This window comes from Saccostrea echinata, unplaced genomic scaffold (assembly GCF_033153115.1).
Source record: "Saccostrea echinata isolate AGI-Se365-2 ecotype Australia unplaced genomic scaffold, CSIRO_AGI_Sech_v1 ptg000033l, whole genome shotgun sequence".
Classification (NCBI taxonomy): Eukaryota; Metazoa; Mollusca; class Bivalvia; order Ostreida; family Ostreidae; genus Saccostrea; species Saccostrea echinata.
Window position 1 is genome coordinate 11,067,539 of NW_026889782.1, and position 21,622 is coordinate 11,089,160.

General features: G+C 31.7%; 3 protein-coding genes across 3 annotated transcripts in view; 1 reads left to right on the forward strand and 2 right to left on the reverse strand.

The window, feature by feature from the left end:
• Positions 1–993: 993 nt before the first annotated feature.
• The window catches only part of LOC133198114 (dopamine beta-hydroxylase-like), a 31,815-nt gene continuing 11,186 nt past the window's right edge, over positions 994–21,622 (reverse strand). Inside the window, exons 7-11 of the mRNA XM_061334259.1 lie at positions 9,931–10,174; positions 9,039–9,135; positions 6,864–7,349; positions 1,360–1,489; positions 994–1,047 (exon numbers count right to left, since the gene is read on the reverse strand). Of these exons, the coding sequence (XP_061190243.1) occupies positions 994–1,047; positions 1,360–1,489; positions 6,864–7,349; positions 9,039–9,135; positions 9,931–10,174 (1,011 nt within the window). The remainder of the gene's footprint in view (positions 1,048–1,359; positions 1,490–6,863; positions 7,350–9,038; positions 9,136–9,930; positions 10,175–21,622) is intronic.
• Positions 12,697–18,417, forward strand: LOC133198981 (uncharacterized). The gene is made up of 6 exons (XM_061334876.1): positions 12,697–13,009; positions 13,288–13,489; positions 13,672–13,852; positions 14,116–14,741; positions 15,040–15,280; positions 18,271–18,417. Exons 1-5 carry the CDS (start codon positions 12,701–12,703, stop codon positions 15,270–15,272), a joined length of 1,551 nt encoding a protein of 516 aa, XP_061190860.1. The 5' UTR covers positions 12,697–12,700; the 3' UTR covers positions 15,273–15,280; positions 18,271–18,417.
• Positions 16,141–20,692, reverse strand: LOC133198978 (uncharacterized). Its single transcript, XM_061334873.1, has 6 exons — positions 20,291–20,692; positions 19,157–19,293; positions 18,687–19,036; positions 18,234–18,362; positions 17,726–17,921; positions 16,141–16,679 (listed from the first exon to the last, which is right to left on the reverse strand). Exons 1-6 carry the CDS (start codon positions 20,690–20,692, stop codon positions 16,151–16,153), a joined length of 1,743 nt encoding a protein of 580 aa, XP_061190857.1. The 3' UTR covers positions 16,141–16,150.

Here is a 21,622-nt window from a genome sequence, read left to right on the forward strand (position 1 = left end):
TCCTCATCGTAACTTTTTTTTTTAAATTTTAAAGAAATTTAAAAATCAGCAGTGAAACAAAAATCCAGAAATGTTGAAAATCTTGTGATCCACTATTTGTGTTTCTTCTCATCTGATCAATTATATCTTCTTGCAGCATCTCGAGGTCGCAGGAATCAATTTTAGAGTAAAACTTAAAGACATTTACATCTTGGGTCTGTCGGATAAACGATTTGAGTGCCTCCCCAACATCGCCCCGCATACAAGGATGACGCTTGATTTCTTTGACCACTTCCTTGCATTCTTCAGGAAACTTTGATAATGGAAGACACCGCTGATCAATCTTATGGTAAATTACGCCAGACGATGGGCAAAACATTGCACTTTGACAAAATGAATTAAAAGAATCGACTGGATGTTAAAATCTTGCATCAAGCGATTGATGAGCTTTATGAAAACCATCTATCCTTATGTCCTCAATGTTTAAGAAAAAAAAAAAAAAATGATTACATGATCAGTTTGTACTGGTTCAAGCTGAGAAAGCAGGTAACAATATTGTCTTTCTTTGTAAGGCTCATTATTTTAATTGTACTTTAGAGGAACTTGAATTTAATTATGCTGGTGGTAATCCAACTTATACCCATAGTCCCTTTCTAAGGAGGAAATTCTTTAAAATCATTTACATATTAGATATCCATTAGAGATGATGTGGAACCAGCCCCACAACTCGCAATAATCTGGATCCAATGGTCCTATGCTACTCTATGCCCATATATGAAGCATACGTCTGAATTGCGTACCATTATAACCGACTACTTTTTTGAAAGTTTTATTAATGAAAAATAACTACGTTATACTTTGGAACATATCCCTTGAAGGCGCATAGGTCAAGAGGAGACTCATTGACGCTCATTACGGTTTTGTAGGATTTGTAGGATGTTGAATTCGAGAAAAATTTTTGCCAATTGAAGCAGTACAGATTTTTCAATGTATAATATGAAGCCGTCTCAGGTTTTATATTACGTCTCCAACAAAATTCTGCACTCTGCAGAAATTCTGTATTCTGCACTGTCAAGGCAACATTAAATGATAACATAAAAATCAACATTAACCAACTAAACGAACAGCATTAGCAATGACAATTATATTTTCCAAAAGTTTACTTTTGCTATGTAGAGGTGTAAATAATCAAAAAACATAATTTGTCATGGTGATAATTAAAGCAACCGATTTCAATGAATTTATTATTTTTAAAATTATTTTTGTCCTTGAGTATGGATATCATTCAATGCAGTAAATAATATTTAAGAAAATTCAGAAAAAAGAGACATTATCTTTACAAGAATTACATGTATTTGAAACAAGAAGTTATTTTCTTACCAGGATGAGAAATCGCATTTGTATCCGGAAGAGTGTTTTCTCGCCACTTGCAGTTAGGATCACCCAATTCTTCTCCATTGGTTTTTCCGTCACCGTCTGAGTCCCTCCGACACAACTCCTGCGTCCATGTCTTCAATTATTCAAGAATAATTATGTGTATTATAACAATAAGATCGCATTCAAAAGAAAAAGTAAACAAAGAAATCAAACAATCAAACAGAATATCAAAGCGAAACAATGTTCTTTAGAAATGCATTCAAAGCGAACGCGTAACTTTACTGAAAGTTTGAATCAGGTTAACTTGTTTAATCATGATTTTAGAAGTCAGAATGTTATGGTCTGTAATAGGACCGAGTCTTTGGAGCTGATGAATTTCTACATTCTTATTTTGCAAATTGAATTCAATATTGAGATACTACCCAGCAGTGATGAATTTAGGTCTCAAGAGACAATTAACATTTACATTGTAGATGGAACCTTGTTATTAAATTTCAATATTGTATCTTGAATATTTTTGAAGTTATAATGACATAATAACACTGAATATTGAAACTTATGAAAAAGCACACGTCCTCGGATCTTTATATTATATGTACGAGGGTTGTTCGGAAAGTTCGTGGACTACCCTCATAACTCTTTTACTTTAACGTCATATTATATCCAAATTTGGAAGAAATATTTCAACAGTGAATTCAAATGATGCGTATTAAAAATTTGTAAAATATCGTGGTTTATTTCAAACTTATTTAGACTTAAAAATGCGAAAATCGGATCACGGAGCAGGTCAAAATTTTGTAAGTAACATTCAAGACACTTTAAAAAAAAAAAAAAAAAAATCTTCCAACTTTTCTCTTTTTTTACACTTAAATTCCTAAAAATTACATAACGATTCAAAATCATGTGTTTCTTTTAAGATAATTGTATCATAAAAACAAAAGATTTATGTGAAATATGAATAAAGCGAAGTTTTGACAACTCAACTGCACTGTAAAGCAAGAAAAAAACTGCAGAATATAAGTGCCGGAAAAACAAATGTTGTATCTACCGCTTAGTTGTTACTTTTAGCGTGAAATTTTGAATTGGAGCAAGAAGTCAGGAATAAGTTCTGAGCATTTTTATTGAAGATTGTATCAAAATCCACAATCATCCGATATTTATCTATGGAAGTGACACCATGGTAAATTCTTCATTTTTTCTGCGCATGCGTTCAATAAAGAGGAAGAAGTGAAGCTATATTTTTGTGTTAGGGTAAACAAAAATTATTTTTACTTTTATTTGTCTCCATAAAAGTAGATTTTTTAGGTTTTAAACCTGTAATTTTCAGAAACCTAATATCTTCAAGAATTGAACAAAATTTGCATGTGTCATCCAAAAAAATTCTACTTGTGTCAGTTTCCCCCTTTTTCCGTCAGTGTGTCTCTTAAATGAAATACTATACACATTTAAATCCGGTAAGATATGTGACTTACTGCTCATGAAAGATGCAATAAACCACTTGGCAAATTCTTCATTGGCCACAAAGTTATAAGTAATAAAACTACAGGGACTCTAGATTTAGAGAAGTAGATATAACAGATCACTGATGACCATAAAATATGAGGTGGAGCTTAGCTCTTGTCATTTTTCCGGGAAATCTTTCCGAATCAGAACTGAACTGTTTTTTTCTTAATTAACATCATCTAAATATAGAAAAGAACCTCCCATACTTGTGACTTTGCATAGGAAATATGGCTAAGTGACAGATGTCCAAAGCTGAATCTCCAAGGTGTCCCTTATTTCTAGCTTAGGCAGATTTTGTTTCGTATTGGGATTTGCCCTCTACGTTTCACTTACAAATCGTAGATCGTAAAAGTACATCCGCGTTAAGGATTTTGGACGTGCAGGTAAGGGAGCGTATCACAAAATATGCCGTAGTTGTAGCACTTATGATCGGCGTGTTATGGCCAATTTACTGGAACTCTCCTGGCTCGTATAGTAGATAAAAATATGTCAGAGAGAGAGAGAGAGAGAGAGAGAGAGAGAGGTATCATAATGAAATAATACATTGATTCACCTTTTTCAGTCATTTAAAATTTTTTAAAAAAGGCAACAAAAAATATGTAACAATTAGCTAAAAATGAAGGAAAAAAATAACCTTAACGTTATACCTATATATGTATAAATGTTTATTTAAGCAAAAAAATATTTATAACTGGCCATGGGATGGAACTGATGTAATATTTCAAATTTATGACCTTGTAACAAAACATTAATGAACAAAGATTATTTCCGAATGTATTTAATTTTCTGTTTAAAAACTAATTCTCTAGACCCAGAAATAAATACCGTGGGAAAATATATTATACTCACAAGTTATAAGTTATCAAGATGAATTATAAAATTCAAATCGACATTCTATATCAGGCGCAGATCCATCTACCAGCCACCTGCGTCCAAGTATACATGCATCCATACCCGTAAAATTACTGTTAGAGATGTTGATTTGATTTGATTTTGCCCCAATACTTAAATCTAAACAAATTTTTTTAATGAATTTTATCATCACTTTTTCATACCAATATATGATTATATTTGATTTAATATTTAGAAAAGAAGAGAGGAAATGTTTGAAGGGGTTGTTTATTTTTTGTTTTCCAGGGTTGCTGTTGATTTCTGAAAAAAGGGGATGCGAAGGAGAGGTATCCTATTCTCTGAGCCAATATTTTCCCCAAAACTATTTTTCATAGCATTGTTTAAAGAGATGGCTCCAAGCGCACCCGTCTGATAAAACAAGGATATCAACAGTCTTGTATGAAGTCATCATTATGCAAGTTTTATGGTCGATACAATGGCCTTGTCAGCAATTACAGCCCATCATTAATTCAAGTGCTGAGTGACGTTTTTCATAATAATTGTTAGGACATTATTTACACACTGAATTGTCTACGTATTTTTTTCCGTTTTTCCAGAACATGAGCAAGGAGCATAAGGGGTGTGACCGATAGGCAGGGCATGCTCTTTCCTCCATAGCACCTGATTCCACCTCTGCTGTTTTTGGAGGTCCCTGATTGCTCTTTTCCCGATTTCTATTGTTTAAATGGACTGAGCTTAAATACTGCTTAAATACACACACAAAATAGAAAAGAAGGGTCAGAAACAACGAAATGACGCCAAAAGAAAAAAAGGAAAATGTTCATGTAGATAAATTTTAGTATTGATCATTTCATAATTATCATCGTTTCCAATATTCATTAAAAAGAAAACTATGGCTTTACATGTACAAAAAGTTTAAAGGGAAAATGCTTGGCTGAAAAGCACCTTATTGAAATCTGTGTGAGGGAAGGCTTCAGAGGGTTTGACCCCCTTTTTATTTTTAGTGTAATTAAATCTGTATACTGAGAAAAGCAATTAAGTAGAATACCCCTCTTTAATTCGTAAACATAAACATATGCATGGACAGCTTGTCATATAAGAAGTTTATGTGTCCAAAACATGCTGTGTTTATTTGTTTTTGACTGGGTATAGACTTACTTAGGATTATTCTTTGATCCGCCTTGAGTACATTTATATTACCCTTTGTTTGTGGTTTTAGGAAATTAATTCTCTTTAGAATTATTCTTAAGTATTTATATGAAAAAATGTGCTTCGTATATAAGAAAACATCTTAACTTAATATGGATTTCAAAAAGGGGGAAATTGGAATTGAAAGAAACTACATATGTATAAATTTAAACATTGCTGTGATGTCATTCCTTTGTCCTTGCAGTCTTAAACATTTATCTGTGGCATCCGATATTAGTGAGCAGTCTGATATTAGATGTAATATTAGACTGTCTTAGTACTTATATCCTAAAGAAATACACAAGTACAATCAATTAATCAATCATTAAGTGTTCACCATATGTGACAAATTCCAATATCTGTGTTGAATAAATATGATCGGAAGTATATTACCAGTATAAACAGAGTTGGCTTGTAAATATTTCATTTTAACCATAGGAATGTTTTACTCCTAGTTACCTTGCAAAATTATTCATTACTACACATGCAATCTCTTTAAATTTTATTTTCAGTGTCTGTAATTGAAAATAGGACCACTTAATTTTTTTTTTCTCTGTTTAGCATCAACTTACTTTTCAAAACCCTATCTTCCTATTGAAAAAATAACAAGCCGAAAAATAAGATACAAACTTTACAGACGTATACAGAACTATGTTCAAAGACTTTGATTTCATTATTCCAAAGATAGATACCTTAGAAAGATTGATGCCTTTGCAAAATCTAGGTAGTATATGATATTTAATTATTTCATTTCTCAGATTCCTACAAGTTTGGAAAGAAATTGACAGAATTCTAAAGTTTTTTATCATAATTATCAATTCCTGAATTGCTGATTTTTTCTCTGTGTGTGGGTGTCAAAAATCAAGGCACATTGAGATGCTGAACACAGAAAATAAATGGAATGACATAATATACCTTCAGCATCTGCTCTACATTTTGTGGTTGTTCAAATCAAAGTTCACATCTGCATTTTCCTTTCCATTCCATATCATTCTCTATATTGTCTGTATCACAATCCGATGCATTGCTTTAAGCTCCGTGTATGTTTTGAAAAAGAAAATATTTTTCCCCACTGTCCGTATCAAACTTACCAATTTATTTCAAATACCAACTACAGTGAAGTCGATTCCCTAAATACTGAGAACTTTTAATTTAAGCCTCCACTCTTGAGAAAACTGCTGCAGTGGTTTTAATACATGTACCTTGTCTTTTGTTATAATATCGGATTGTCTTAGGTAAATCAATGTCAGAGCAATTTTTAAGTACGACATATGCACCATACAATTCTATATGAAAAAAAAATGTCAGACAATTTTGACTCTAATGGATCTCACACTGACTGAAATTTGTTCATAGAGAACGGTATTCGGTATATATCAAATACAGACATTACCGTAGACTGCGAAATGACCTTCAGTCCTGGATCAACAAAACTCAAAAACATTGTAATACCTGAATTATGATATCTAAACACAGGACTACATGTGAATGCTTTATGAAGACTTAGAGGTTTGAGTATATGTAAGGCATGTCTAGATATTAGCTATAAGATGTCATTGATGGACAGTACATATTAAAATTTTGGTTGCTTAAAAAGAACTTCTACACCCCGTGTTTTAATATATTTTTTTAATAAGAAATAATACGTGAAATAGTGTTTAACATTGTTCATTACATTGATTTAATAACATTTTAAGTTTCTGCATATGTATATATGACATAACACAAAGATATCATATGTTCAATTTTGTCAGATGATAAATGCAATGAAAGTTCGATTTTAATGATATAAGATCACTTGTATTTGATGACAATAAACAATTTAAAACTTCACCTCTTTTTTTCCTGCTTCATGACAAGCTTAATGATTACATGAACATTAAAAAAAGCAATGAAACCAACATCAAGAAATGTGGAAAAAAAATTGTGAACCATTATTTGTGTTTCCTTTCGTCTGATTCAACCTGTCTTCTTGCAGCATTTCAAGGGCACATGACTCTATCTTAGAGTAAAAGTAAAGAGCTTTGACATCCCCCGACTGTATGGCCGACAGTTTGAGTTTTTTCCCAATATCACCCTGTAAGCACGGATGAAGTTTTATTTCTTTGACTACTTCTTTGCATTCCTCTAAGCACGTGGATAATGGAAAACACTTCTGATCAATTTTAAGGTAAATATCCGCCATAGAGGGATCCGAGACATTTAAGAAAGTTTTTGTATCGCAGCCATCGATGACTGGATATAAATGTAATTGTATCTTAGAAAGACCTCTCCAGCTTAAACAGTACGGATATCTTACGTTTTTCATTGGATGAACTGTAAGAAAACCGTAGCACATCTCGTCGGAAGTAGCATCGCCTTTAAAAGTAGTAAAGGATTTTGACGATGATTTGAACACACATTTTGTTCCGAGTTCATCTCCTGGCAAAACCTCGATGGAATATCCGTACCTATCAATATATAATGTTTACATATTTCTCATTTTTCGGAAATTTGTACAGGAAAGAGGACAATTGTACAGACAATTTAAAACAAAAAAAAAGACTTTGTGTAATGATAAATAATTCTTATACTGTCTTGCTTAAAAAAACGAAAAGGATACATTCGTAACTCCAAACTAGCTCTGATAAAAGGTTCAAAAAATAATGTTTTTGTTAAAATTAAAAGTTTTGCAATTGTCGTGTTTATTTTCCTTTTTTTGATATTCAAATTGTATCTATACTGCAATCAGCAAATAAGGTTATCAATTTATTAAAATAAACTGTGAAAGGGGGTGAAGCGGGGGGATTAAGAAGCAATTATGATCGAAAAATGTGCAATGAGTAAACAAGAATATGAGGTATGTAACTAATAAAGTGTCCGAGAGTAACTATCATTTAAAATCTACACTTACTGTCAAAATAACTATACAGTTATAGAAGCAATGCATGTCATATTTTTCTGATAAGATTAAAAAATATGAGAAAGGCCAAGTTAATACCTAAGTTACAGACACTAACATAGGTTATAAAATTTGTGAGTAATTGATGTACGTGGTTCTTCGTTGATATTTATTAAATGTCTGTATATAATGTTATGGTTTCTTTAATTTTAACATCATGTAACTTGGGTCTATGGTAAACACGTGAATATGCATAATAATCTCTTAAAAGTAAGCATTGGTGACGTAGAGATTATGTATTTTCTCGTTAGTTGAAAAACTGTGCATTTTTATAGGTTGAGAATGATCTCCAGATGTTTACGCAATAAGATTTTAATCCTTTTCCAAGCAAATAAGGATACATTAATTGGACTTTACACGTTAATATACTTTCATTATTTATGCAATAAGACATTAAGCCTTTTCCAAGCCAAAGCATAATAAATTGGACTTATCACATTTATATAATTTAAGACAGATATTAAAATATAACGCATTTTTTTGACCAAAAAAAAAACACAAAAAAACAAACAAACAACAACTAATGTTTTTTTGTTTTGTTTTTGTTTTTGTTTCCCCAAATCTTATACAGTAGCTCGTCTAAAAATGTTTCAATGATTTTAGATATCAGATCCATTTCACAGGTCTGTATACAAATTAACTTCTGTTTGTTTTGCTTGAAAATGATAATACATTTGCACATATATAATATTCGAGTTTAGTTATATAAAGAAGATACATATAGTATCGAATTTTATTTTAATTTTCAGTGAATAAATATTTCCTTTATTATGAGTATGTGTGAATACATAAGAAGAGCAGAAAATTTTTATGCATGGAAAAAAAAGCCTACGTTTTTTTCAATTACGCCGTATTTTCAGTTTTTGATCTAGTGACAGTAAATCATACTTATACCGAACATGTATGTAATGTTTTCGTGTATCCAAAGACGTATAAATACGAAGACTTTTCTCCAATTTTGCTTATAAATGTATGTGTTAACACTATATTATTACATTTTTAGATATCGAGTAAGAGTTACGACATGCATTGAACCTTATTGCAAAGAATGAGAGTTAATATCATGACCAGTCTCAAATAATGAAACAAAGCCCACTTCTAACAATATATGATAAAAATTATATTGAAAAAAAAATCCATTTAAGAAAGCAGATGGTGTTTCCTCTTAAGAGCATCTAATTATAAACTTTCACCTTATTCTGAAATTTGGGGTCGATCGTAATTGTAGTCGGGCTCGCTTGTCAAGGTATTAATTTTGACCCCATTCCTGTACTGGTCAATGTATTCTTCCCGATCTGCAATTCAAATTTTAGTGAAAACGTGTAAATTTATTGATTTTTATCCATCTTAAAGCTTAAAGCAGGAAAACATAAAATACGTATATGAATTTTGAATGAAATGTGAAGATAACGAACAGTAATCAAGCTCAAATCCAATAAAAAAGTAGAAATTGTGAGCAGAGGAAACTCGGACCACTGAAAACATCACTGATGGGATCATGTGACATGGATTAATAAGAATCCCCTTTCAACGGCCGGTTACACCGGTCATGGACTCTTTGTCATGATCTTTCAACATTTTTTTTGTTTTGTTCTTATTTCTTCAATTACATAAAAACTGCAATTGCAAATATCTGGTTTTTGTCGTTAAATGATAACCTTCGTACAGTTTTTGAGTATTAATGGTTATATTTTAGTAATAAAAGTCTTTTTAATTAAACATTCGTCAGTTGATTCGTGATCAAATATGTGATTTTGTGATTAACTACATTTACGTCATAGCATGTCTTCATGTGCACCATGCACCATTTCCAGGAAGTTATTTTTTGCTTATAAACTTTATGTACGATTTCAATTAAAACCAAATAAATGCACCCTTAGTAAGAATAATGTAATCTGACTTGATTTAACAAAATGTAATATATCCAACAATTTCAAATATTTTAACGCTAAAGAAGAACTATATAATACAGAGAGTTTCTTTTTAATTTAATTATATTACCAACAGCAAATATAAATTGAATATCATTAACCTCTGTTTTAAAAATTTTACATACTTTAATCTCGTGCCCTGTGCAAGTCAATCCTTACCTAAGTAATGCATATGGTTAAAGGACCTAGTGATATAAACAGGACCAGATAGAATTATTCTGGTGTCCTCTGAGGAGCATACGGCGTCCACTTCCACGCGTTCTTTCCCCGGTGGAATTTCTAGATAGTCCTGTCCGACTACCATTATGGTGGCGTCGTTTGGTCGTCTGTTTGGTGTGTAATACAGCGTCATACCGGAACTGTCCGTGTAGTCAAATCGCCACTCAGGATTATTCCAATGAAACTTTAATGTTAATGGAATTAATTAATGCCCCCTCCCCGCGTAATAAAAAAATAATAAAGGTTTGAAGCCTAAATAATGTAGTCGAAGGTATAAATACATGTAATTGATTTTGACCTTTCAGCATTTCGCCTAATATTCAATAATAGTCTCTAAAGTTAGAAAAGTTTTCGAACATTGTCCTTTTTCACTTGGGTTTTAGTATCAAAAGGAAACTTCTGAAATTCAAATTTTGTAATGATATAAAGATTAATTCCAAACCCCGAAGAGAATTCTTGTATCAACTTTAAACAATTTAATGTAATATTTGAATTATTGACCTTGACCTTTGAGCTAAATCAATTGAGATCTTCTACAGTCCTGTCTACAACAACAAAGAGGATTATTTATCATTCAGAGTGCAATGGTAATAGTTTTATGCTGTTTTAATTATTAGCATATTGAAATCAATTATATATTAATGAATATAAACATATTTTTAAAAACTAAAACGTCAATAAGAATGTGTTTTAATCAACATTAACTAAAAACAATTCATCAAATAAAATTGACTAGGTTTCTAAATAAATTAATTGAAATAAAATACACAACACAATCAAATAAATCTTTGGATCCACCCATAGTATTACATGTATTGTACACCTGTAGTAAGGGTATATGAGTAGTATTCATCCTACTTCAGCTTCATTGGTTTAAACTTTACCTCCTAATTCCTGACCTGAGACAAAGACACTTTCAGCCAGACTGTACATATCTATACATGACCATTTCATAAAGAAGGAATTATGGCTCACTGTTTGAGAGAAACTGTGAGTATCATAATTTACTTTTTTTAATGAAACAACAATTTAATATTCATTAATATTTATAACATCTTACTTATGGAATTAATAAACTGAATGATAGATTGTTTCGAGTGAGAGATCAAGTTTATATTGCAGGGTCAACGTTTATTTTATTATTAATGCTCTGTTTGACATCAGAAGAAGGAGTCAGCTCTATTCCACAAATAGGTATAAAAAATTTATGTTTTGAATTACAGTTCAGGTTTATTATTTTATTCTGTGACTTGTAAATATGAAATTTAATAATACTGCCTGTTCATTATAATTTCAACATATATTCATGTTTATATAACTTATACCTGTATTTCTTTGTATTTTATAAAACTCTGAATCAAGGGAAATAACTCTTGAGTTCTCCAGACGCAATGTTATGATGTTTTATGATTTGTTATATAATCTGAAATTACTATTGATGTATTATGAATGAAATATGCAGTGCATCTTCAGGGTGTAATAGTGTTGGATTTGTACAAAAATAAAGTAACAGAACTTGCCAGAATATATGTTTTAACTTTTATTTAAATTTGTTATTCAAAACCTAGATCCACCCCTTAGTTCTCCCTTACCTGTACATACTTATATATTACCTAAGGGCATTGGTCAGGTGTTTTGGAAGTGGTTATTGTTATTTTGGTTTTTATTGGTTATTGATTTGAAAGGTCTGATTCTATTGGTTTTATTGACTGGGTTGGAGGTTTCCCGCTTTATTAAGACCATTCTTTGTTCAGAGGTTGATTTGACCAGACTATATATATATTAAAAAAAGACATTCTTGACTTTGGACAGATTTCCATTTCTGGTAAGTTACTAATATTATTTCATATTTTAAATGTTCATCCTATAGTATGCAAAAGCCATTTCCATTTGCACTTACTAAAGTGAATGAATGAATTTGAAAGAAAGTTATTTTATGATGTATATTTATTATTGATTACAAGATCAATATTAAGTATTTAACAGAAGTAATTTGATGTTAATCAGATTATATGTTTTTATGATGATCAAAGATATATTTGATGATATTGTTCAAAGTGAGCAATTGATATATATTTTTAAAGGGATAATATTTTTAAATAAATTGTATTAAATTACAGATCACCATTCATGTAGATACTTCTATATTAACAATTTGTGGGAAAGCCTATTCCCTTAGAATGGTGAGATTTAGATTTATATGTTTTTAATCTGGAATATATTTTTTATGAATATTATGGGAGTAATTAATATGTAAAGATTTATATATTCAAGAGTTATCTCCCTTTGATGACAGTGTAAATATTATAAATGATGATAATCTAATTATTATCTTCATGTAAAATAATGAACATTGTGTGTGATAATTATTTACATTATATTTATTGTTGTTTTATGATATTTACAGGGCTTACACAATACAACACAATATATATAATCACTCCACTGTGCAATAAATCTGATGAACCCTGACAGGAGTGTTGTGTTATATACTTCCATAGTGATACCCCTGTTACAAGGGTAATTCTTTTTATGATGACTTCAACTCATTTATAATGAATAAAACTATTTCGAACCAACACAGGTATTTTTATCCATCAATAATCCCTGTCACAATAAGGTCTTTTAACTTAAGTGCGGGACAGTTACTCGCACATGCGCACAAACGCTTCCGAGTGGAAAGCTTCATTTGTTTTCATTAGGAACGGAAATGGTAAAATCTTGTTGTGTTTACAAGTGTCGAAACGTGTGTAATGGAGAATCACGGTCGAAGGGTGTCAGTTTCTTTCGGTTTCCCAAGAACAAAAGAAAAAGAAGAGCCTGGATAAAAGCTGTTAATAGGGATAAATGGACGCCAAACGAGCATACCTGGATCTGCTCGCAACATTTTGTTGATGGGTGGCACGGAGATGAACCGAGCGATGACAATTATGCCCCAACAATATTTGCCTACAAACAGAAACGATCGGAAGAAGATTTTAACAGGGAACAGAGACGACTTGATCGAGAAACAACCAAGGTATCTACCTTTGATTTTCACCAATATATTTTTTGAAATCTTATAAATAAAACGGCCTAAAAATCAAACATAAGTTTTATAGGAGGTACAACGAGAGATCGATGTCAGATTTAAGAAGAAAAAAAAACACGTTTTACCCAGAGCTACCTTCTTTTAAATCAAAAACATATTTATTCATATAATTTTGCACAGGATTTATAAATTACCCCAATTTCTTTCAAAATACATAAATATACATGTATAAAATATTTTTATTGCTCTACTTTTTTTTTTACAAGGAAAAACTTTGTTCAGAGAGGATAAACAGGGAGAGAGAAAGTGCTAATTTAGAGTTTTCTCTGCTTGCACATGGCTCCTACTGTAGATCAACAGACGAGTCAGGTGATCACAGTACAGAGGGAAATGCTTTAACCAGACTGAGTGATCATGATGAAAATGGACCAACAGATGATGTTGACATTAAGATGACATGTGATGCAGGTACACCAGGGATGAATTGATTATTTAACTGAATATTTCAATTGCAATATATATCTTTTTAGTAAGATACTAGTATGTCAATTTCAATATCAATATAAGATATTCAGTAGATTTGTAAAATGTAAATAAATTTTTAAAATTCTGCTTGCTATAAATTATTGATGATATAAACACATTTAAAGGTGTGCAATGTGAAGAAGACCCCCTCCTGAAAGAAAACAGAAACCTTAAAGAGGAAGTAAGAAGACTTCGAGAGGACCTACGTAAACACAAATGGTCTGCTGAGCGCATTAAAGATGATGATGGCATGACACGTTTTTACACAGGGCTACCTTCTTTTACAATCTTCCTGTGGCTGTACAAGCAAGTGTTGACATTTTTTCTTAACTTTTTATTATCTTCAAATATGTATCTTTATACAAGTTATGATCATAATAAATAATGGAAAAAATTACAGTCATGTATCAAAAAACTGATTCACCTTCTTCAGAGGTATTGTGATTGTTTATGCAAAAATCAAATTATATTTCAGATGTTATTGACTGCTTAAATTTTTAGGTTTTAAAAATTCCTATAACTTAAGTTAGCATCACAGAATGTTAATTCTGTAATTTCATTGATTACAGTTACCTTTCCAGTAAATGTTCAAGGATGACATATTGGAGGGGGGAAGGACAGACATCAACTACAGACAGAGTGAGAATGTCATCATCTTGCTTACATCCAATTGATCAATTATTTGCTGTCCTCATGAGGTTGAAAGTTGGACTCTATGTGCAGGATATATCAGAGAGATTCCAGATCAGCAGTGCTTCATTTTCAATGTATTTTACAACCTGGATCAGTTTAATTCATGCCGAGCTCAAGTTTCTAAACCCATTTCCAAGCAGAGATATTATCAACAGAACTATGCCGGAATCCTTTAAATCTAAGTATCCATCAACCAGAGTGATTATTGATTGTACAGAACTTTTCATTCAATCATCAAGTAGCCTAATAAATCAAAGCCTAACATTTTCTAACTACAAGCATCATACTACTGTTAAATTTCTAGTCGGTATTAGTCCATCTGGAGTAATTACTTTTGTTTCTGATGCATGGCCAGGAAAAACTTCAGACCGTCAGCTAACTGAGGAATGTGGCCTACTTCAGTTACTTGAGCCTAGTGACAGTGTAATGGCAGACAAAGGCTTCACCATAGCTGACTTACTTGAAAAAAGACAATGTTCCTTAAACATTCCACCATTCCGAGGTATTAAATGAAGTGTAAAGTTGTAAACATTCAGCTGTTTGTTGTTTATTTTTATCTCACGAGAGTTAAAAAATTAGGATTTCTTTTTGCTGATAAGAATTTTAAGTTAAAATAAAATCTTTTAGTCGTCCTTTAATGCCAGATCTTAACCTCACCCCCTCCCACCCAATCAACTCAATCTATGTGCAAATGGTTAGATTTGTTTGTTTGTTGTTTCTTTTCTTTTTTTTTTAAAGATAAATCAGGAAAACATTGCATGGTAACTAGCTTAAATAATTTTCTTAATATTGTATTCTAGGCACTTCTAACCAGTTTTCAACAGATGAAGTCTTCAAGACCCAGGAGATTGCCCAACTTCGGATTCATGTTGAAAGGAGCATTGGGCGTGTGAAGAACTTTCATGTCTTAGAAGGAGTGATCCCCCTTACAATGGTCCACTTCATCACGAAGATTTTCCAAGTCTGCTGTTGGCTGACCAATCTGGATTATCCGCTTGTTGATGGGAAAAAGATTTCCACTGATGAATCATAACTCTCTAAGTAAGACATTTAAATTCTTGTTTTGATTTTTATGAATTCATTCCATATTGAATATTATTAAGTAATTATGTACTTAAAATATTCCTAGTAATTAATACAGTACACAATATACAAAATATTTAATCAAAGCTGTCGTCCTGCAATTCATATCACATATTATGCTACAAGAATATTTTCACAAATAAAAAAAAATTCTAATGCAATTGTTTTGTAAAACACATTTTGATTGGGTAATACACTGACATCTGAGGCAGTAAAATGAGCATAAATGAGAATGAAAGCTATTCATTGTGGCGTCATAATAGAGTGACGCAAAAACACAATGCTCTATGACGTATTTTATATAACAAAACTCAACAAAATAAGACATGAACATCAAACAAAATGCATATATTGCATTAGAATGGGAATAACTATCTTTTAATTTGGTATTTGCGAAATACCAAATTAGAAGATAGTTATTCCCTGATTCAACCTTCTGCTTTTAAAAAATAATCACAAATATCCAACACTTTAATTTCCACAGATAAATAATTGTAAATTTGTAGCTGTGTACTTAGACTGATACACTATAAAGTGCAATAGAACTAGAGTCAATTCATCTAATACTGTATGTGTTCTTAAAAAAGCAGGCTTTATATTTAAAGTGGCTTTGGTGCAGACAACGATGCGCTAATTTATGAATACCACTAAGAAATCATTTACAAATACAATATACAATGCTTAAGAGTGTAGCGCTAATTCATGAATATGCCAACAACTCACCTAGTAATTGCGTTAAATTTTGATTACGCCTATTTATGCACACGTACAGCATTAATCTCATACAGCCTTTGCTTCAAAGAACTGCATTGCATCACTAGAGAAATTTCAACACTTGTATAATAATGGATAAATTTGCTCCATGTAAAATTTAACTAATTTTGGCATCATAGATGTAACAAATTGCTCATCAAAAAGAATTCTTTCTATAAAAATGTTGTTTGCTTTAGCCGCAGTCCACACAACAAAATCCACCCAAGGTACACTCTTGATTGCCATTTCTCCCTGCACTTGTGCATAAAATTTGTGAGATTTTCTCAAAGTTGGCCCTGAAGATGACATCTCAAGACAAAAGTGTCGATCATTCAGTTCCAAGATTTCTGATATTTCGCACTGGGTAATATTGTAACCCTTAATCGAAAAGGGACACTTTATTTCCAGTAATCCCATGTCTCCATTTTCAATTACCTTCCCATCGCTTGAGGCTCCAAGGAATGAGTGTGTTGAATACAAGGTGATCCCTGTAGGATGTACATCTGTATTTTCATTTATGGCCCTTTTAATGGTAAGGTAATCTTTTCTGGCCTCTGCTTCATGATCTATCCACCACTGGACTGGTGGTGGTAGTGCTGTATATCTGAAATATTTTAAATTAAGAGTAATAGAAAGGATAAGGTATCCTGTATATATGTCACAGGGTGAATAAATTATTATTCTGATAAATATTATATGTATGATTGAATATTTAATGACCTAATCACTAATCATCATCATCATTTTCATCTATAAAGCATAGTAAATTACAGTCCTCTGGAATTTACTATGTGTTCATTCATAAAATATCTCATTCATATTCATGGGGTTGAATGCTCATTGGTGGATTTAGGAGTGTGAAAGGTCAAATGTGTTTGTGTCAGAATGGGTGAGGGTTGAAGTTGTGTGATTGGTTGATATTTTAGAGTGAGAAGTGTGTGAGTGGTTTTACTAGTTTGGTATTGTGTGCGCATGCTTGGCGCCAAATACCCTAACTAATTCACTCCACCCTAGGACAGCCAGGAGTAAGGAAGAATTCCTCTCTTACTCCACAAAGTCTATCATTTTATAATGTGGACAATTTAACTGCCTATTCGGTAAGAACTTTTACCACCGTTGCTTTGAATAAATTAAATATCTTATCAAATAATTATCTACTTAAAGATAATTACATTGGAAAAGTTAAAATATATTAAAGTAATTTAATGTGTGAGTGTATAGGTATGAGAGTGTATTCATTTATTTTCATTACTGTTATTGTTACAGGTCACCTTTTCAGTCTTACCATGAAATTGAAAAATATATGCATCGAACCCAACAGCTGTTTTCATTGTTATTATTATTAAAAAGGAGTAACAAATAAAATACGGCTGTGACATATATATTGACTAATCTACATACTAGGTTCATATTACAAAATAACATGTACATAAGGGAAATAACTCCAGCTATTGTAACATTAATGCACTTTCAGTATTCCTACAATCATTCATTGTAATGATTGTTTACATTTAGTAATATTACTATTTACATTTATGAAAAATAATTAATGCAAGATTTATTTGCAAAAAAAAAAAAAAAAAAAAAAAAAAAAAAAAACACTATGTGCAAATAATTAATTACTTTATAATTTTTTAAAAGGAATATTACCTGTCAAGATTTGATCCATGTATGATCTGATTGACGAGAGATTTTGCTGGGGTTTCTCTTGCTAGTAGCACATCACCAAACATAGAACTTGTAATTCTCCCAAGGTGGAGAGCTCTCCACATCTCACAAAGTCTCTGTCCTCTTGTCTTCTCCTCTATAAAGTTCACTAGCTCTTCATCTATCATAGGTGGTGGTACTGTTGGAAATGAGAAAAGAGTACATAAAAGATATGTTTTTATTTTATAACAAATAAAAAAAGTTAGTAGAATTATACATGCATTCATTAAAATTATTAAGATACATTACAGTTAATAATCAATCTAATTAAAATTGATTTTCCATCTGCAACATCACAGGGAAGCAATGTATAGATAAAATGGGGAGTGGATGGAAGATCTAATTAGATTGAGATAATTATAATTGTGTTTTATCTCTATTTTTGCTAATTGGTCTATGTTTAGGTTTTAGACATATAGGATCAAAATTCAAAATTTTATTTTCAACTCACAGTTCTCATCTGATAACAGCATCTTTTCCATTTTCAGGTACAATGGGTGCACAGATGTCTCAACTTCCACTTCAACTTCCACAGAACTAGGTACATTGGAGTCTGGAATATTCCAGAGATGAGCCATACCTAGACAACAAAGATTTTATTATTGAATCACTGCATAAAATGCTAAATACTTTACTCCTCTAATCATTTATTTAATTTTAAGAAATATTATACATCTTTTACCTATTCAAAAATTATTTAAAATTATATTTGTATCTTTTAATGTATTTACCTCATAATATTATATACACTGCTTTCAGTTTGAGTATGATATTTACTTAAAATTATTTATAATATTAAAAGAAAAATTTTTGTTTCATTGCAGTGAGATATTTTTTTTTTATTCAATTTTCTTTTTTGTACTTCAAAATCATTAAAAAAGGCAATTTACAAATATTTGTAAACCTGTATGAGGGAAACAAGCTCTTAGTTCCCCAAGTTGATCCAGAGACCAAGCAAGGCTATGATGTTTGTCCTCAGAATGACGAGGGTCGAACCTGGCCATTGCTGAACCATGTGATGGTGATGATAACCTGGTTACATCATCATCAGTATCACTGCTTGCCATTGCCTTGGGCCTTGAAAGGTTAAGGTTGCTTATAGGCTTTGGTTTCTGGTTCATTGTTCGTGGCACTTTCCATTGGCAGAGTGTTGATGTACAACTCTGTTCTCCTTGCAAAGGTGCTTTTGTAGTGGATTGCATATTGCATATGGTGAAGAGCAGCCCCCCAATATGACTGCATGCTTGAGCTAACGTGTATATGTAATTTACAGAAAATGTGAACACATATATAACAACATATTATTAGAATAATATAAAATGAAAAATTGGATTTCATCTGTTATTTTGAAGATAAGAACTGTGTAATACTTACCCTATGGGGCATTGACAGTAAGCAAAGTCCACCCTGTTCGTTCCATCAGAATTACTTATGCACAAAAAAACCTGGTAACGCTGTTTTTTCATTGATGCTAAGCAAAATGCTTTAATGTACACTGTAGATTCATCAATCTGAAATTTTAGTAAAAATTTTACTTTAATTATATTGTCATTTTTTGAAAAATGACATCAAGATTCTTTCTGAAAGTTGAGTACGGATATCATTTTTCTTTATTTCCAATTCCTGATTTTTTCTTCTAATTCATAATATTGGTAGTAAATTACTCATGGAAACTGTAAATTTTGTGTCAGAACCACAGGTCTACAGAAGCTTCTACTGATATATTGATGGTTAATTTTTTTTTTCATTATATACTCCAATATGTCAGTGGGATCAAAGCAATCTGAGGGCTTGTATTCAGAACAAATCAGAAAATGAATTAGTTCATTTAAATGAAATCAAATTTCAAAACTATTTAATAACATGTGTATTATGTATTTCTAATGTTTACATAAGGATAGCCATGTAATCGGGGGGGGGGGGGGGTGGTTTCAAGTGTTCAATTAGCCCAAGGTTATTTTTTTATGCCTTTACAGGACTAAGTGTTGTATCAATCAAGGTATTTCCTTAACAGTGGAGGACAAATTATTTTTTGGAAATTTTCATATGTAAGAAATATTTCCAAAATTTTTCCTTCTCAGAATCAAATGATCTCATCATTTCGTCACAGGCCGGTAGGAAGCAATTTCAGTTTGGGGGGGGGGGGGGCACAGCCATACATTTTTAAATGGGGGACACTATCAACTACCAAAAATTCCTTGACAAGCAAAAAAAAAAATTGTCATCAGACGTTTTTATTGAGGGGGCACAAGCATGTAGTAGCTATGTTTTCTATATATTCTATGTATTGGCAAAATCATTGTGGGAGCAACCCCCCTCCCCCGGTTCCTACGGCCATGCATCAGATTAGAATAAATCAGCTATGTATGTGTGTTTGTCAAATACACTCTCTCTCAAAGTGCTGAATATTTATCTTAACTGACCTAGAAACATCTATATGTAATTCATAAATGTCTGTAGTTAAAATTTCTTTATAAAGACTAGGTTTGCATAATATTATTAACTTACTCGTGCAATACACATATTCTGGACATCCCCGGCATCAAAATGCTTCACGGACTTGTCTAAACCCTTGAAGTTTTGGATGCATTGATCACCTTCCTGCCTTCGCCTTGTTATCATGAATTCATATACCATAGAGAATGATATACTCGGAGGTTTAAGATCCTCCGATATTGACTGATAATGGACTGCATTGAAAGGGGGCAAGTTTTCCTTAAACTGCACGTCAGTTGGATTAATGCAAGATGACAATTGCACAACTGGAGTTATTAAAGCTGCTGGTGTTTGACTAGATAGTATGTCACATATAAGATCATCCTTCTTTCTCTTTGAATTTATCCCCAGATCAGCTGCTATGCTACGCAAAACACTTACGTTTGTTTTTTTTAAGTTTTCGCGGGTCGCCATACTGTTGTAACTCGTTGCCAATGTAAACAAGGTAACGATAAACAGGAAATGTTTGTCACTCTTACATGAATTGAAATAAATAAAATAAAACATATTTCAAACCAATTTTATTCAGTTTAATAAGTAAATATCAATTCAACAAAAAATATACGACGATGTTTATAAAACACTTTTGACGAAAATGAAGCGTAGAATGTTGCACAGAATGAGTCGTGATTTTTCCACTCGGAAGTACTTCTGCGCATGTCTGCATATATTATTAAAAAGGTCTATAGGGATTCGTGATTTAAAATATTATTGAAAATATATATATATTAAAAGGTAGGCATGTATCACAGACAGACGGACATAAGGATGGACAAATAAATGAACGGAATTTCCCCCCTCATATTTATAACAGCAAATTTATAAAACAAAATTATATAATGTAGAATTGACTATATAAATTATTTTACTCCTCGAGAAATTAATCTAAAAATTTTAAACGAATGGCACACTTTATGAAGGCCGAAGGTGTGCAATTCGTTTTTAGATTCATATTTCGATGAATAAAATGATTTATATAGTCAATGATTATAATTTAATTTTAGTGAAAAACGATACTTTTGATGATGTACATACTCATTATCTAGTTAACTTTAAAAATTGTGCATAAAATTTACATGCTGGCAAGAAATACGTGTATATCGAAAATTACACGATTCTGGGGAGTGGATCTAAAAGCTTGTAGTACACAAGACGGGTATAATTTTATTTTAATGTTATAAAAATAAAGAATTTCCCGTTATGATATTGCCTGTATAATAATTTACTAAGTAATCAGCTTTGTGAGTTATGAAAATCTGCACGTGCAATTTTGAAAGCGTTACAACATAAAGTTGTCAGAAACTTGCTTTGTTGTCAGTGTCACACGTCAAGTGGAGTAAAACG

Excerpts from the sequence above, each read along its gene's own strand:
- LOC133198978 (XM_061334873.1), bottom strand. The coding sequence starts at position 20,692 with ATGGCGACCCGCGAAAACTTAAAAAAAACAAACGTAAGTGTTTTGCGT. Across the intron at positions 19,294-20,290 it reads AGAATATGTGTATTGCACGA|ATTGATGAATCTACAGTGTA; the intron begins GTAAGTTAATAA and ends CTAAAATTTCAG. Across the intron at positions 18,363-18,686 it reads AGCTTGTTTCCCTCATACAG|GTATGGCTCATCTCTGGAAT; the intron begins GTTTACAAATAT and ends TTTGTTGTCTAG.
- LOC133198981 (XM_061334876.1), top strand. The coding sequence starts at position 12,701 with ATGGTAAAATCTTGTTGTGTTTACAAGTGTCGAAACGTGTGTAATGGA. Across the intron at positions 13,010-13,287 it reads TTGATCGAGAAACAACCAAG|GAAAAACTTTGTTCAGAGAG; the intron begins GTATCTACCTTT and ends TTTTTTTACAAG. Across the intron at positions 13,853-14,115 it reads ATCTTCCTGTGGCTGTACAA|TTACCTTTCCAGTAAATGTT; the intron begins GCAAGTGTTGAC and ends CATTGATTACAG.